Source organism: Aquarana catesbeiana, linkage group LG10 (assembly GCF_042186555.1).
Source record: "Aquarana catesbeiana isolate 2022-GZ linkage group LG10, ASM4218655v1, whole genome shotgun sequence".
Lineage (NCBI taxonomy): Eukaryota > Metazoa > Chordata > Amphibia > Anura > Ranidae > Aquarana > Aquarana catesbeiana.
Window position 1 is genome coordinate 84,388,926 of NC_133333.1, and position 17,708 is coordinate 84,406,633.

General features: G+C 42.4%; 1 protein-coding gene across 1 annotated transcript in view; it reads left to right on the top strand.

Annotated features, from left to right (window-relative positions):
* The window catches only part of SLC17A7 (solute carrier family 17 member 7), a 312,589-nt gene that overhangs the window by 196,906 nt on the left and 97,975 nt on the right, over positions 1-17,708 (top strand). Inside the window, exon 4 of the mRNA XM_073602352.1 lies at positions 10,858-10,972. Coding sequence (XP_073458453.1) covers positions 10,858-10,972 — 115 coding nt within the window. The remainder of the gene's footprint in view (positions 1-10,857; positions 10,973-17,708) is intronic.

Below are 17,708 nucleotides of genomic sequence, written 5' to 3' on the forward strand. Positions count from 1 at the left end.
AAATCCGATCGTTCTAAACGCGGTGACGTAAAACACGTATGTCGGGACTATAAACGGGGCAGTGGCCAATAGCTTTCATCTCTTTATTTATTCTGAGCATGCGTGGCACTTTGTCCGTCAGGTTTGTGTACACACGATCGGAATTTCCGACAACGGATTTTGTTGTCGGAAAATTTTATCTCCTGCTCTCCAACTTTGTGTGTCGGAAAATCCGATGGAAAATGTCCGATGGAGCCCACACACGGTCGGAATTTCCGACAACACGCTCCGATCGGACATTTTCCATCGGAAAATCCGACCGTGTGTACGGGGCATTAGTCTTATGGCAAATAGCTTTTGCCTTGAATTCTCTTTAACTACATAATGCTCCGTGAATCATGTTATGGGTGCACACACAAAGTTTAAAAGGAAGATTGTATATGAATATATATATATATATAAATCTTCCAATTAACAATGTTTAAACACACAAAAAAAACTGCAATGAGATAAATATGTAGCCTGTCATTGCTGTCTCCTCCATCTGAAAATAGTAATGCCCCGTACACACGGTCGGATTTTCCGATGGAAAATGTGTGATAGGACCTTGTTGTCGGAAATTCCGACCATGTGTAGGCTCCATCACACATTTTCCATCGGATTTTCCGACACACAAAGTTTGAGAGCAGGATATAAAATTTTCCGACAACAAATTCTGTTGTCGGAAATTCCGATCGTGTGTACACAAATCCGACGGACAAAGTGCCACGCATGCTCAGAATAAATACAGAGATGAAAGCTATTGGCCACTGCCCCGTTTATAGTCCCGACGTACGTGTTTTACGTCACCGCGTTTAGAACGATCGGATTTTCCGACAACTTTGTGTGACCGTGTGTATGCAAGACAAGTTTGAGCCAACATCCGTCGGAAAAAATCCTAGGATTTTGTTGTCAGAATGTCCGAACAAAGTCCGACCGTGTGTACGGGGCATTACTGTTTGGCTGCCATGCCAATGCTTTGATTTCACTGGATTCTGAGTCACTGACCTGAAATTAGAATAAGCTATTTTGCTTTAGGGATCATTCACATAAGTATCTAAAATACTGCATTTAGATAAAGATAAATGTGTACGCATTGTGGGTGTAACAAGCTCAGAGATGGCAGCCCTAGATGTCACTGCTCCCCCTAACAGCCGGGAGAGCAGCCCATCTAGTAGGGGTGGTGAGGGGAGTGCAGGGAGGCCTAGACAGTTGGTGGTGATAGTGGATTCTATAATCAGAAGGACTGATAGATTAATTTGTCGACAGGATCGCCTCAACCAAATGATTTGCTGTCTCCCTGGTGCCAGGGTTTGGCATGTGGTGGACCGGGTTGATAAATTACTGGGAGGGGCTGGGCATGACCCAGCTGTCTTGGTCCATGTTGGAACCAATGACAGAATAGATGGAAGGTGGAGGCTCCTTAATAACCCATTTAAAGAACTAGTTAAAGGGAAGGACCTCCAAGGTGATATTCTCTGAAATATTGCCTGTGCCATGTGCAACACATGAAAGGCAGGGGCTGATTAGAGAGCTGAATGCATGACTAAAGACCTGGTGTAAGGAGGAGGGATTTGGGTTTTTAGAGCATTGGGCTGACTTTTCATTGGGGTGTAACCTATATGCTAAATATGGTTTGCACCTAAATGGAAGGGGGTCTACTGTGCTGGGGGAGAGGTTTATGGGAAGGCTGGAAGAGTATTTAAATTAGGAGTGTGGGAGGAGGGTGAATTAGATTATAATGGAGCAGACAGGTCAGACAGGGGTCAGCCCCTATTGGTGGGTGGAATGGGGATAGATGGGGATGGCAGATGATGAAGGTTCATCATCATTGGAAATGGTACTATTTGTACTAAAATACAAAATATACAACATACGTTTGCAAAATGTGACAATGAATTAAAGTGTTTGTTCACCAATGCCAGAAGTCTGCCAAGCAAAATAGGTGAGTTAGAAGCTATGATGCACGAGGAGAAATATGATCTAATTAGTATTGCTGAATCTTGGCTTCATTCTTCTCATGACTGGACTATTAATATTCCCGGCTATGCTCTCTTTTGGAAAGACAGGGTAAAATGGAGTGGTGGTGGTGTCTGTCTATGTGAGAAGTGATCTCAAAGTGAGTGTGAAAGAGGATCTAGTTAATGGAGAGTGTGATGAGTCTGAAGCATTATGGGTGGAACTGTGCATGGGTGTGCATACTACAAAGGTTGTCATTGGAGTTTGTTATAGACCTCCCATTGTTAGTGAGGAATGGGAAACTCAGCTCCTTGCACAGATGAAAAGGGCTTCAAGGGGTTGGAACAGTGATAATAATGGGCAATTTTAACTACCTGGAAATTGACTGGAGTAATGGCACTGCTGGGACAGTTAAAGGGCAAAAATTAACAAACGTATTACAAGACAATTTTATGGTCCAGTTTATTGAGGCCCTGACTAGGAATGACACTCTGCTGGACCTGGTAATCTCAAACCATGCAGAGCTTATTACCAATATTCATATAAAAGAGCATCTGGGTAGCAGTGACCAAAACATGATTTAATTTAATGTTAGCTGTAAGCAACAAACACATACGGATAAGATAAAAACACTTCACTTTAAGAGAGCACATTTTCCAAGGACTTAGACTGGGAGGGAATATTGACATCAATGGACCCAGAACAGAAATGGGAATTCTTCAATGTGAATGTATGTAAACTCATTACAAAGTATATTCCCATGGACAATACGTTTAAAAGGCAGCTAAAAATAAAACCTATGTGGCTCACGGCCAAAGTTAAAATGGCTCTAAATAATTAAAAAAGAGCTTTTAAAAAATATAAAAATGAAGGAACGCTATCATCGTTTCAATGTTACAAAGAATATAACAGAATATGTAAAAAGGAAATGAAGGACTCACAAATTCAAAACGAACGACAGATTGCAAAAGCTAGTAGGACAAACCCCAAATAATTCTTCAAATATATCAATAGTAAAAAGGTCAGGTCTGAGCATGTAGGCCCTTTACAAAATAATCTAGAGTGGGTGACTGGGGACAAAAAGAAGGCAAATTTATTAAATACTTTCTTCAGCTCTGTGTATAAAAAGGAGCATGGGGGAGCTCATGTCCATAATGGAGGTGGTATTGACACAGCCCCAAATGATCCACAATGGCTCAAAGGGGATATGGTCCAGAAATATTTAGACAGAATAAAGGTGGATAAAGCACCTGGACCAGATGGCATCCACCCACGGATCCTAAAAGAATTTAACTCTGTCATTTCAAGGCCATTGTTTCTAATTTTTAGGGACTCATTAACCACTTCAATACCAAGCAGTTAGACACCTTCCTGCCCAGGCCAATTTTCAGCTTTCAGCGCTGTCACAATTTGAATGACAATTGCGCGGTCATGCTACACTGTACCCAAACAAATTGCTTATCATTTTGTTCCCACAAATAGAGATTTCTTTTGGTGGTATTTGATCACCTCTGCGGTTTTTATTTTTTGCACAACAAATACAAAAAAGACCGAAAATTTTTTCTTTGCTTCTGTTAAAATTTTTTGTAAATAAGTACGTTTTCTTCTTTAATGATGGGCACTGATATGGCTGCACTGATGGGCACTGATACGGCGGCACTGATGGGCACCAATGAGGTGGCACTGATGGGCACTGATGATGGGCACTGATAGGCGGCACTGATGGGCACTGATAGTTGGCACTAGTATGCGGCACTGATGGGCACCCATAGATGGCACCGATGGCCACTCATAGGTGGCACTGATGGGCACTTGTAGGTGGCATTGATTGGTACTTATGGGTGGCACTTATGGGTATTTATGGGTGGCACTGATAGGTGGCATGGATGGGCACTGATGGGCACTGATAGGTGGGCACTGACAGGTGGCACCGATGGGCACTGACAGGTGGCACTGATGACACTGATTGGTGGCACTGATTACACTGATTGGTGGCATTGCTGGGCAGAACTGAAATATAATGGTGCCAATCAGTGCCCATTTGTGGGCACTGATTGGCACAGATTGGGCACATTGGGCACATGTGGATGGCCATGGGGTACATACCTGGCCAGCCACATGTTGCCCCCTTCCTTGGTGGTCCTAGTGACGTCCCTGGTGGTCCAGTGTGGTCATCTGAGGGGGGCTGCGCTGATAAACAATCAGCGCAGGCCCCCCTGTCAGGAGAGCCGCCGATCGGCTCTCCTCTGCTCGCGTCTGTCAGACGCGAGTGAGGAAAAGCCGATCAACGGCTCTTCCTCTTGACATCGTGATGAGCCATGATTGGACACAGCTGATCACGTGGTAAAGAGCCTCCGCCGGAGGCTCTTTATCAAGATCGGTGGAGCGGTGTGTCAGGCATGTTATCCTGCTGGACGTCATATGACGCCCAGTCAGGATAACGGAACCACCGCCCGGCCGTCAATCTGCTATAGGCCGGGAGGGAAGTGGTTAATGACAGGAATAGTACCAATGGATTGGCACAGGGCCAATGTAGTGCCCATATTCAAAAAGGGTTTCAAAGTCTTTACCAAGTAACTATAGACCTGTTAATTTAATTCTATAGTGGGGAAGATACTGGAGAGTTTAATAAAAGACCACATAGATGAGTTCTTGTTGGAAAAATATATTGTAAGCAACAGGCAGCTTAGATTCATGAAAGAAAGAAGTTGTCAAACAAACCTGATTTCTTTTTATGAGGAGGTAAGTAAAACCTTGGACAAAGGGGTGGCTGTGGACGTGATATACGTGGACTTTGTAAAAGCGCTTGACACAGTTTCCCACAGGCGGCTCATGCGTAAGGTAAAGTCTACAGGCTTGGAAAGATCAATTTGTAAATAGATAGAAATTGTCTAAAAGACAGAACTCTCATCTCCTGCCGCACAGATACAGCCCGTCCTCTGCCCTCCTCGGTTACTAAGGGAGGAAAGGAGAATCACTCCGCCAGAGACCGGCTGTCATCAGCTGCGACCAGCAGGAACTTTAAAAAAGTGCAGCGCCGGCTTTAGATGCCTGCACCCCGAAATTGAAAAAATAGTCCCTCTCTGCTAATCACCTCCTGGGCCCCTCTGCTGTGCTGATGGGGCCCAGGTAAAATAGATTTATGTTACAGCAAGTCTAGGAGCATTATCAATGCTTTCACCTGGGCAAAGTCCTTTCACCGAAGCTGAAGAATAAAGTTGTCCGGGCCCCCCTGCTGGCCAGGCCCAGTACAGTAGGGCTGGTTGTACTGCCCTATCAGCGACCCTGTTGGGCCGCATGGCCCGCTGTGACTGATTGTATATGGCAAAACTCTCTCTGCAATGGCGCTACCTCGTCCTCCACATTTCTCATCCTGTCTTCCAAGGCCGCATTGCAGTCTCTCAGCTTCTGCTTATCCTGTCTGACTAGATTAAGCTCTAGTTTTACTCCTTTAATCTCAGAGGTTAGTGTAGTAATGGATGTGGTACAGGAGGTGACAGCAGCAAAAATGTCTCTTAGGGTAGGTTCAGGAGTATGCAGGGCTTACTCCTCTAAATCACTGGCTATGTCAGCAGGGGCTGGATTACTTACTGTGTCCTCAGTACAGAGAGCCTCCGGGTCCTCATGCAGGGATTTCTGGTCAATAGGTTCCAGGAGTATGGATGCAGTCTTAGTATGACAGTCCTTACAAGGCATTTTAGCAAAGAGCTTCATGGCTGCTGTACCATCTTGCCCCGAATGGTCTGCTGCTGGCTGGAAGTCTTTTCCTGCTCTACTGGACATGTCCGCCACGGGATTACAGGTATCGGTGGGTTAATTATGCTTTAGGTATCCCCGCTGAGCAAAGGAGGAACAATGGAGTAGTCTCAGGATGACATATTCAGGAGAAAAGCCCGGAGTTTCGGTGGAGCGATCACACCACACTACCTACTCCATGAGCTCCAAGCCATGCCCCCATCTTTCTTATTTTTAATACTAAACTTATTTGTTCATTGATTACAGAGGTCAATACCTTAAGCTTCAATTTACACAGAAAAGAGACTCATTCCCATGTCTCCTGCTATGTATCAGAAAGAGTAAGTCTTATGGCAAATAGCTTTTGTCTTGCATTCTCTTTAACTACATAATGCTCCGTGAATTATGTTATGGGTGTACACACAAAATTTAAAAGGAAAATTGTATATGAATCATATATATAAATCTTCCAATTAACAATGTTTAAACACACAAAAAAAACTGCAATGAGATAAATATGTAGCCTGTCAGGGTTCGGCATGTGGTGGACCGAGGTTGATAAATTACCGGGAGGGGCTGGGCATGACCCAGCTGTCTTGGTCCACGTTGGAACCAATGACAGAATAGATGGAAGGTGGAGGCTCCTTAATAACCCATTTAAAGAACTAGCTGAAGGGAAGGACCTCCAAGGTGATATTCTCTGAAATATTGCCTGTGCCATGTGCAACACAGGAAAGGCAGGGACTGATTAGAGAGCTGAATGCATGACTAAAGACCTGGTGTAAGGAGGAGGGATTTGGGTTTTTAGAGCATTGGGCTCACTTTTCATTGGGGTGCAACCTATATGCTAAATATGGTTTGCACCTAAATGGAAGGGGGTCTATTGTGCTGGGGGAGAGGCTGGAGGAGTATTTAAACTAGGAGTGTGGGAGAAGGGTGAATTAGATTATAATGGAGCAGACAGGTCAGACAGGGGTCAGCCCCTATTGGTGGGTGGAATGGGGATAGATGGGGATGGCAAATGATGAAGGTTCCTATGTTACAATCAACCACTGGAAATGATACTATTTGTACTAAAATACAAAATATACAACATACGTTTGCAAAATGTGACAATGAATTAAAGTGTTTGTTCACCAATGCCAGAAGTCTGCCAAGCAAAATAGGTGAGTTAGAAGCTATGGTGCACGAGGAGAACTATGATCTAATTAGTATTGCTGAATCTTGGCTTCATTCTTCTCATGACTGGGCTATTAATATTCCTGGCTATGCTCTCTTTTGGAAAGACAGGGTAAAACGGAGGGGTGGTGGTGTCTGTTTATGTGAGAAGTAATCTCAAAGTGAGTGTGAAAGAGGATCTAGTTAATGGAGAGTGTGATGAGTCTGAAGCATTATGGGTGGAACTGTACATGGGCGTGCATACTACAAAGGTTGTCATTGGAGTTTGTTATAGACCTCCCATTGTTAGTGAGGAAGGGGAAACTCAGCTCCTTGCACAGATGAAAAGGGCTTCAAGGGCTGGGACAGTGATAATAATGGGCAATTTTAACTACCTGGAAATTGACTGGAGTAATGGCACTGCTGGGACAGTTAAAGGGCAAAAATTAATAAATGTATTACAAGACAATTTTATGGTCCAGTTTATTGAGGCCCTGACTAGGAATGACACTCTGCTGGACCTGGTAATCTCAAACCATGCAGAGCTTATTACCAATATTCATATAAAAGAGCATCTGGGTAGCAGTGACCAAAGCATGGTTTCATTTATTGTTAGCTGTAAGCAACAAACACATACAGATAAGATAAAAACACTTCACTATAAGAGAGCAAATTTTCCAAGGACTTAGACTGGGAGGGGATATTGACATCAATGGACCCAGAACAGAAATGGGAATTCTTCAATGTGACTGTATGTAAACTCACTACAAAGTATATTCCCATGGACAATACGTTTAAAAGGCTAAAAATAAAACCTATGTGGCTCACGGCCAAAGTTAAAATGGCTCTAAATAATTAAAAAAGAGCTTTTAAAAAATATAAAAATGAAGGAACGCTATCATCGTTTCAATGTTACAAAGAATATAACAGAATATGTAAAAAGGAAATCAAGGACTCACAAATGCAAAACGAACGACAGATTGCAAAAGCTAGTAGAACAAACCCCAAATAATTCTTCAAATATATCAATAGTAAAAAGGTCAGGTCTGAGCATGTAGGCCCTTTACAAAATAATCTAGAGTGGGTGACTGGGGACAAAGAGAAGGCAAATTTATTAAATACTTTCTACAGCTCTGTGTATAAAAAGGAGCATGGGGGGCTCATGTCCATAATGGGGGTGGTATTGACACAGCCCCAAATGATCCACAATGGCTCAAAGGGGATATGGTCCAGAAATATTTAGACAGAATAAAGGTGGATAAAGCACCTGGACCAGATGGCATCCACCCACGGATCCTAAAAGTCTAAAAATCTCTGTCATTTCAAGGCCATTGTTTCTAATTTTTAGGGACAGGAATTAATGACAGGAATAGTACCACTGGATTGGCGCAGGGCCAATGTAGTGCCCATATTCAAAAAGGGTTTCAAAGTCTTTACCAAGTAACTATAGACCTGTTAGTTTAACTTCTTTAGTGGGGAAGATACTGGAAAGTTTAATAAAAGACCATATAGATGAGTTCTTGTTGGAAAAATATATTGTAAGCAACAGGCAGCTTGGATTCATGAAAGAAAGAAGTTGTCAAACAAACTTGATTTCTTTTTATGAGGAGGTAAATAAAACCTTGGCCAAAGGGGTGGCTGTGGACGTGATATACCTGGACTTTGTAAAAGTGTTCGACACAGTTCCCCACAGGCGGCTCATGCGTAAGGTAAAGTCTACAGGCTTGGAAAGATCAATTTGTAAATGGATAGAAAATTGTCTAAAAGACAGAATTCAGAGAGTAGTGGTTAATGACTCTTACTCTGAATCGTCTAAGGTTATTAGTGGTGTACCCCAAGGTTCAGTGCTGGGACCCCTACTTTTTAATATCTTTATAAATGATATAGGGTCTGGGATTAAAAGTAACATTTCTGTATTTGCAGATGACACCAAGCTATGCAGGGGAATAACGTCCTTACAGGATGTCTCCAACTTACAAGCCAACCTCAATGCACTGTCTAATTGGGCAACTAAGTGGAAAATGAGGTTTAATGTTGATAAATGTAAAGTTATGCACTTGGGGGCTAAGAATATGCATGCATCATACATGCTAGGGGGGGTACAACTGGGGGAATCAATGGTGGAGAAGGATCTGGAGGTTTTGGTAGATCATAAGCTCATTAATAGCATGCAATGCCAAGCTGTGGTTTCCAAAGCGAGCAATGTCCTTTCTTGTATTAAGAGAGGTATGGACTCCAGAGAGAGAGAGATATCATTTTGCCCCTGTACACATCATTAGTAAGACCTCATCTGGAATATGCAGTTCAGTTTTGGGCACCAGGTCTCATAAAGGATATGGGGGAACTGGAGAAAGTGCAGAGAAGGGCAATCAAACTGATTAGAGGCATGGAGGAGCTCAGCTATGAGGAAAGATTAGAGGAACTGAGTTTATTCACTCTTGAGAAGAGGAGATTAAGGGGGGATATGATCAACATGTACAAATACATAGGTGGCCCATATCATGAACTTGGTGTTGAGTTATTCACTTTAAGGTCATCACAGAGGACAAGGGGGCACTCTTTACGTCTAGAGGAAAAAAGATTTCATCTCCAAATACAGAAAGGTTTCTTCACCGTAAGGGCTGTGAAAATGTGGAATAGACTCCCTCTAGAGGTGGTTCTGGCAAGCTCAGTAGATTGCTTAAAAAAAGGCCTGGATTCTTTCCTAAATGTACACAATATAACTGGGTACTAACATTTATAGGTAAAGTTGATCCAGGGAAAATCCGATTGCCTCTTGGGGGATCAGGAAGGAATTTTTTCCCCTGCTGTAGCAAATTGGAGCATGCTTTGCTGGGGCTTTTCTCCTTCTTCTGGATCAACTGTGGGTATAGGTTTGTGTATATGGGATTGTATTTTTATTTTATTTTTTCTTGGTTGAACTTGATGGACTTGTGTCTTTTTTCAATGTGACTAACTATGTAACTATGTAACTATGCATTCATATGTAAAGTCACAAGAAGAACTGTATTAATACAAGTAATTAAAGCGGAGTTCCACCCAAAAATGGAACTTCTGCTTAAATGGAGGTGACCCCCTGACATGCCACATTTGGCATGTCATTTTTTTGGGAGGGGGGAGCCGGGACCCTCTTTTCAGAGGGTCCCAGCTCCCACTTCCTCCCGGTGCACCGCGGCACCAGAAGGGAGATCACCTCTCCCCTCTCCCTCTCGGCAATCATCTGGGACACATCACAGGTCCCAGACGATTACCTGGCCAGTCACGGCATTCGGCACGGCTCGTGCATGCGCAGTGGGTGCCCGGCTGTGAAGCCACAGCCGGGCGCCCACACTTACAATGCTGGTGCCACAGAGGAGGGGTAGACGAGCGGGGCTTCGCTCCCCCGCATCGTTGGCGCCTGGAACAGGTAAGTGTCCGATTATTAAAAGTCAGTAGCTGCAGTATTTGTAGCTGCTGACTTTTAAGTTTTTTTTTTTGTTTTTTTTTAAACAGAACACCGCTTTAAGCATGTATTTTATGCAGGATATTTTGCCATCTCTGCAAGCAAGAACCTGCATTCCATACAGAGAATATCAATATGCCTGTGTAAATGAGCCTTAATGGCCTGATGTTGATAGGCAAATGCAGCACACTTTCTTAGTAGTTGACCTCTTTCCAAGCTGCTTTAAACTGTTTTGCATTTCCATTCATTTGTATATAGAGAAAAGCAGTTCTGAAGTGGACAAAAGTCTGTTGAAGTCAGACACAACCAGTCAACTATCATTTAGACAGGCTAAATAGGTCTGCCTGAGGTTTTGACACATGATAGAGGTGATGCATAAAAGAGGTGATAAGTGCGGGTTTACATTTTAGACAAGCTCTGCAGATTTTAGTTAAAACTCTTTTCAAAAGGTTATTTAAAAATGCATTAGCCAAACACTTTCAAGTTTTGAGAGCGCTGTAGTTGTGGGTATCCTATATCTTACTGTATTTGTCTTTTTATTGCAGAGTGTTTGGATTTGCAATAGTTGCTACATCAACGTTAAACATGTTAATCCCATCGGCAGCGAGGGTGCATTTTGGTTGTGTCATCTTTGTCAGGATCCTGCAGGGATTAGTAGAGGTAAGTCTTTGAATACAATGGAGCTGGCATATTAATGCTGGTGCACCTTATTATTGCCTACAAAAGCAAATAACAAATCAGGATTCTTGATTCATTTGGAATAGAGAACACGACTGGTTCCTTTGTGCAACAATTACACTTCTCCCAATATTCTTTACAAAGAAAAATTTATACGTTTTTAAAATGAATTCTTAGGTACCACTAAAGCCTAGTACACGCAGGCCGAATGTTGGGCCGCAAGGGGCAATTCAATATAAACTGTGGCTCCCAACCAGCATTTTCAGCCAATGGCGGGGGGGGGGGGCTGTCCCCCTGTCTCAACACAATAGCACAGCAGAGGAGATTGCTGTACTAACATCGGATTGTTAGTACAGTGGCTCCAACTGAGTGTTAGGGGTTTTTTTGTTTGACCAGCTGGGTTGAATGAAGAAAAAAATAGTAGTGTGTATGAGGCATAGCAGAAAAAGTTGTAATTACAGCAAGCTTTGTCAGTTTGCCATGTTCATACAGTATAATTGTTTTGTTTTGTTTTTTATGAGATCACTGTGTATTAAAAAAGACTCTTAAGGATCAGAAAACAAAAATGGGAATTGAAGTGCTATGCAACTGTTAAAGGGTCAAGTCCAACTTTATTCCAATAAGACCATTATTGGTAATTTTTAAGAGTAGCCTACAGACTGGGATGGTACCAACAGATTGGCGAAAAGCAAACAAGGTATCAATATTCAAAAAAAGGTTGGAATATATACCTGGAATCTACAGACCAGTCAGCCTACTATCAATAGTATGTAAATGTAAATATGTGAAGGAAATGATAAGGGACCATATGCAAAAATTTGCTGATGAAAATAGTTTAATAGAAAATAGAAAATAGTATCATATGTAGTAACTAATATTGGTTTATGAAGAACTATTCTTGCTAGACCAACCTTTTAATATTCTATAAAGGAGGTGAGCTGTAATTTGGATAGAAGAAGGCCTGTGGATGTAGTGTATCTATGTTTTGCTAAGGCATTTGAAACATTAGCCCAGAAACAATTTATCTACAAATAAGGTCTTTTGCATTGATGACATGGCATGCTCCTGGATTGGAAACTGTCTGCAGAAGCATGTCTGGAGGGTGGTCATGACTAATGGCATATTTTCTGGATGTTCTAGGGTTGTCAGTGGGTTGCCCCAGGGCTCTGTCCTGGGACCAATTCTGTTTAACTTGTTCATAAATATATAAAGGTATGGAAAAAATAATTCCCCCTTGAGGAAATGGGACTTTAAAGGCACAGTGACTTAAACAGAAGTAGTATAAAAGTAATAAAGTTTAATTGTATCAAAAAATTGCATAGCATGGGGGGCGTGGCCAAGTCGGGCATGTGAGAGGATCATTCTCACGGAGCTCCTACACATAATCCTCTCATATATCCTTTTCCTGGTCGTGAACGGACCCGAGATCGCCACTACTGTCTGCTGCAGACTCCCTGGATCATGGAGATACCCAGGAAGCCGTGATTACCTGTTGTAATGTCGAAAGAAGGGAAAGGTAAGGGAGGCACAGCAGCCCAGGACAAACAGCATGGTGCGGATGCAGCTCTCCCACAGAGAACCACGAGGGGCACGGAAAAATCAATAGAACAGGGAGCCAAGAGTAGGCTGCCTCGTCTTGCAGGTAAAGACAATCCTAGGGACATTATATATTATACCAAAAAAACTGTCTGAGCTGCAGGGATAGGAGGTGGTTGGAGCAGGTTTTGATCCAGCAGCTTCACTTGTAGACACTGCTACAGGGCAGGGAAAAGGGATGGATGCCATATCATTGCCTGATTCTGAACACTTATCAGGTCAGGAGGATTGTACTGAGGAGGAAGAACAACCTACATTAAGCCAGATCCTGAGGGTGGTACAACAGTGTACAGCGTCTGTTAACAATGTGAACATCAGATTGGGGAGATTGACTGAGGAAGTGCCTCTTCTAAGGCAGGATATCCAAACAAAATTTGTGAAAGAACAACGGCTGTGGAGGGATGCATTAGCGATTTGGATGATAAGCCGCCACCCTTGATCCATGAATCCTGATCCACTGCTCACTTGGCGCATGACAACCGAGCTAAGGCTGATGACATTGAAAACAGACTGAGATGTAACGATGTGCATATAGTAGGGTTACCAGGTAAATTAGAGGGCAGGGCCCCTACTGAATTTGTTGAACAATGGCTTTTAAATATTTTGGTAAGGAAGCGTTCACCCCCTTATTCGCGGTCGAAAGAGCCCACCGAGTCCCCACTAGAATGCTCCCCGACCCATGTTGGCGCGCATTTTGCATTACCGTGACAGGGAAAAAGTGTTCCGCATGGCGCGAGAAAGGCCCAACATTCAATACAACGGTGTTTAGGTGTCATTATACCCCAATTTTTCGGCAGAAGTGCAACAACAACGCTCTAAGTTTTTTGATGTCAAACAATGGCTGTGGCGTTTGGGACTGCCCTATGCTATGTTATACCTGGCCTGTTTGCCAGTCACTGCTGAGCGCCGGGCGCACTTCGTCATTACGGCACCTGAGGCGGAGGCCTGGCTGGATATTCATGAGCCTGCGCTGCGGCAAAGGCCCAGAAATGAACATGAACATTGAAGGTTGTATTGCTACTTAACCACTTAAGCCCTGGATCACTTGGCTGGCCAAAAACCAGAGAACTTTTTGCGATTCGGCACTGCGTCGATTTAACTGACAATTGTGCGCTCATGCGACGTGGCTTCCAAACAAAATTGACGTCCTTTTTTCCCACAAATAGAGCTTTCTTTTGGTGGTTTTTTGATCACCACTGCGTTTTTTTATTTTTTGTGCTATAAACAAAAAAATAGCGACAATTTTGAAAAAAATTTTTTACTTTTTGCTATAATAAATATCCCCCAAAAATATATATATAAATTTTTTTTTTCCTTTTATTTTCCTTTCCTTTTTTTTTCCGTTTAGGCCGATATGTATTCTTCTACATATTTTTGGTAAAAAAATTGCAATAAGCGTTTATTGATTGGTTTGCGCAAAAGTTATAGCATCTACAAAATAGGAGATAGTTTTATGTCATTTTTATTGCTAATTTTATTTTTTACTAGTAATGGCGGCGATCAGCGATTTTTATCATGGCGGACACGTTGGACAATTTGCAAATTAGGGAACACCCAAAATTAAGTAAAAAATCTATTCACTTTATAAATACAAAGTTTGTGCATATTACAATATAAATGTACAAAAATCACCTAAAAACAATGAGATATCTAAATATAGGAGAGAAACAGTCGCTAAACTTGGGACACACCACAGGTAAGAATTAGGAATCAAGCTGGTAAGGCGTGTGTACCAAGATACCTAACATGTTTCGCAAGGCAAAAAAGGAATTTTTTGACGTATGTATTTCCTTCTTCAGGGGTTACAAAAAAGTGTGCTATTCCATTTCTATTCGAAAAAAAAGGGGAGTGGTATATCAATACTAGAGTAGTACGTAAAGGCTTATGTAAACCAAAAGTCAACACACAACATTCCACACACAGACATGTCAGATAGCTCATCCTTGTCATCTATGGCATCTTCTCGATCCTTTAAAAATAAACGCATGAGACAACCTAAGAGGGGACGTGATAGTGATAATTCCTCCACAATAGGCACTAACAAATGTCCACCTAAATACCACACTGATGCATCCTCAGTTGCCAGAAATGACCTGACGCCGCAAGATGCAGCGGATGTTGGCGCGGGAGCAGGACCGGCAACTGGAATGGATGCATCCACTCTTATCACTCCTAAAATTCCGGCCATTTTTTTCCCTAAAAATCAGGGAAACTTCCCCACTCCCACGTCCCAAATGCCATTTTAGCACTTCATCACCCCACTAATCTCAATATTGTTAATCTTTCCTCTCACTCCCTCACACAAGATGAAATCTCAGTTCTCACTAAAGGTCTCACTTTTGTTCCAACAAACAAAATGGATACATTTGAAGTGATCAAAGATCTTCACCTATATACACGCAAACTCCTCTTAAAAAGTATGTTCGAAAAGACCAAATCTGACATGGAGGGTTTTCGAACCCTAAGTGAAAGGCGAGCCTTGAATAACCTCAACTCGCTACTCGAGGAGAGTGAACCCAAGGACCTTATTGACACTATTGATTTAGAAGTTCTCCTTAAGGGAGCTATGACTCCTGGGGAAACCGTTCCTAAGAAATCCTCTCTCAAAAAAACATCCTTGTTATATCCCACACCCAGTTCCAATCAGGGTGTATCAACATTCTTAAAAATGACTTGTCAAGAAATTAAAAGCCTGAAATCCACATCCCCTATTTTAGACAACTTCACAAAAAAAAAAAAAATCGCTCTTCAAAATTTGCTTAACAATCATGAAATCACTATAAAGGCATCAGACAAAGGGGGAAACATAGTTCTGATGGACAATGACAAATACAGTCATATGTGCATGAAAATCCTTAGTAATCGTGACTGGTACCGCCCAGTCGGTCCTGATGTCATTGAAGCATTCAAGAACAAGTTTTATGCAATTGTGGATGAGGCATTTCAAAACAAGGTCATTTCTAAACAAACCTTTGAATTCATTCGTACTCCCCATCCTAGGTTGGCAACTTTTTACTCTCTCCCTAAGATCCACAAACACACTAGCGACCCTCCAGGGAGACCCATAATCTCTGGCAATGGTGCTATCACGGAAAACCTGTCACAGCTTGTGGATGAGCACATTAGACCCTTTGTTCTCTCCATACCCTCATATGTATGTGATACCATTCATTTGCTACAGATTATTGAGGGTGTACAGGTCTCCGAGGGTTGTATCCTTGCCAGCATTGATGTGGAAGCACTCTAAAGTTTGATACTTCACTCCAAATGACTTGCATGTATGCAAAAAATCCTTTCACAAACTAGTCACCATGAAAGCTCCATCAATGATTTCATACTCCTTTCTTTGGACTTTATTTTGAGACATAATGTCTTTTCGTTTGATGATTGACTTTTCCTCCAGGTACAGGGCGTAGCCATGGGCACTTGTTGTGCCTCTGGCTATGCCAATCTGTACCTGGGGGAATGGGAGCGGACTATTTTTTGCGACGAGGATCTCTCTATGTACCTGTGCCACATTGTTATGTATCACAGGTACATAGATGACATCTTCGTCGTCTGGGATGGACCACCTAAACTACTGGATGAATGCTTATTGGCCTTAAACAAAAACAAATTCAACCTCAAATTTACTATGATTTCTGATCCATCCAAGATTACATTCTTGGATGTTGAAATATTTAAAAACGATACAAATAGGCTATCTTGTAAACTATACAGGAAAACGACTGCAGGCAATACCATCCTCCACTCGTCCAGCTTCCATCCCAGACCTCTTATTGAATCCATCCCCTACGGACAGTATTTACGAATTAAGCGCAACTGCTTCAACCACTCAGACTTTAAGCGAGAAGCTAATAACTTGAAACGGCGTCTCTTGGAAAGAGGATACAGTCATAAATGCCTCAAGAAGGCCTTTAAGCGAGCAGAAAATAAAAACAGACATGATTTGTTGATTGCCAAAAAGAAACCTTCGGAGACCCATCTGATCCCGCTGTGGGACCCTATGTACCCTCTGCCCCTACTTTAACATATAGACGTGCCACCTCCCTTAGTGATCTATTGGTCAAAAGCGAGTTCCAGGGATCAAAGAGAGGAGACCCATGCAAAACATTGGGAACGTTTCCGTGTGGCTCATGTACATACTTCAAATACATGGACCCTAGAAGAAATATATATTTACCAAATGGAATGCGTTTCATGCCTAAGCATTTTTCAAATTGCCAGACCAGTGCAGTTGTTTATCTGCTAACATGCAGTTGCAATTGCTTTTATGTAGGCAAAACCGTACAGAAATTATGGCAAAGATTATATCGCCATATCAAAGCCATGCAAACCAGCAACCCTGATGTACCTTTAGGTAGACATATACTACAAACCCACAAGGGCATTTGCCCCAAGATAAATATATTGGTATTGCATTGAGTACACCCTAGCTCCCGTGGAGGAGATCTTGACAAACTCCTTCTGCAACGAGAGCTTAGGTGGATATTCCATCTCAATGCCAAATCGCCTCCCCACTCAATGAGGCCTTTAATTTTAGGCCCTTCCTACCAGGCTTTACTTCAGGTTCCTTTGATAAAGACTTGTAAATATAGTTTTCTGTTCTCCCCCTTCCCCCCTTCCTCTCTAATTTTGACAGCATAATATTGTACAAATAAGCACATGCATTGTTCTCTGTATCTTACTCTATATGCTCAAAGGCTTGTTGCAGATTTTTTATTGCATATCAATATATCCTAATATTATACTGTGTCGATTGTATTATAATATTGTTTATTTTCTCTTGTTACAGACATTGTATAAACAACAGATATAATTGTCCAGATGTTAACCGATGGCCTTGGTAAAATCTTGCTGCATTTACATCTTATATTCTCTGTGGGTTCTGATGGCTTTGCCCTTGGTGGTCCACCGAGGCTCCCGTCACGCTGGGGCCCCATATTTGGCATGTTATGTCACCTTTGGGGCAGCTTCCCATCAGGGTTGCATCGGCGAATGCTCCTGTGGAGACAGTCGCTCTCCACATCTGCGCACTGGACATTTCCAGCGTCCAGTGTATCCGCCCACCACCGTGTTGGCGGCCGTGTTGACGTCTGACGTCATCGCGCTAGATGAGGTG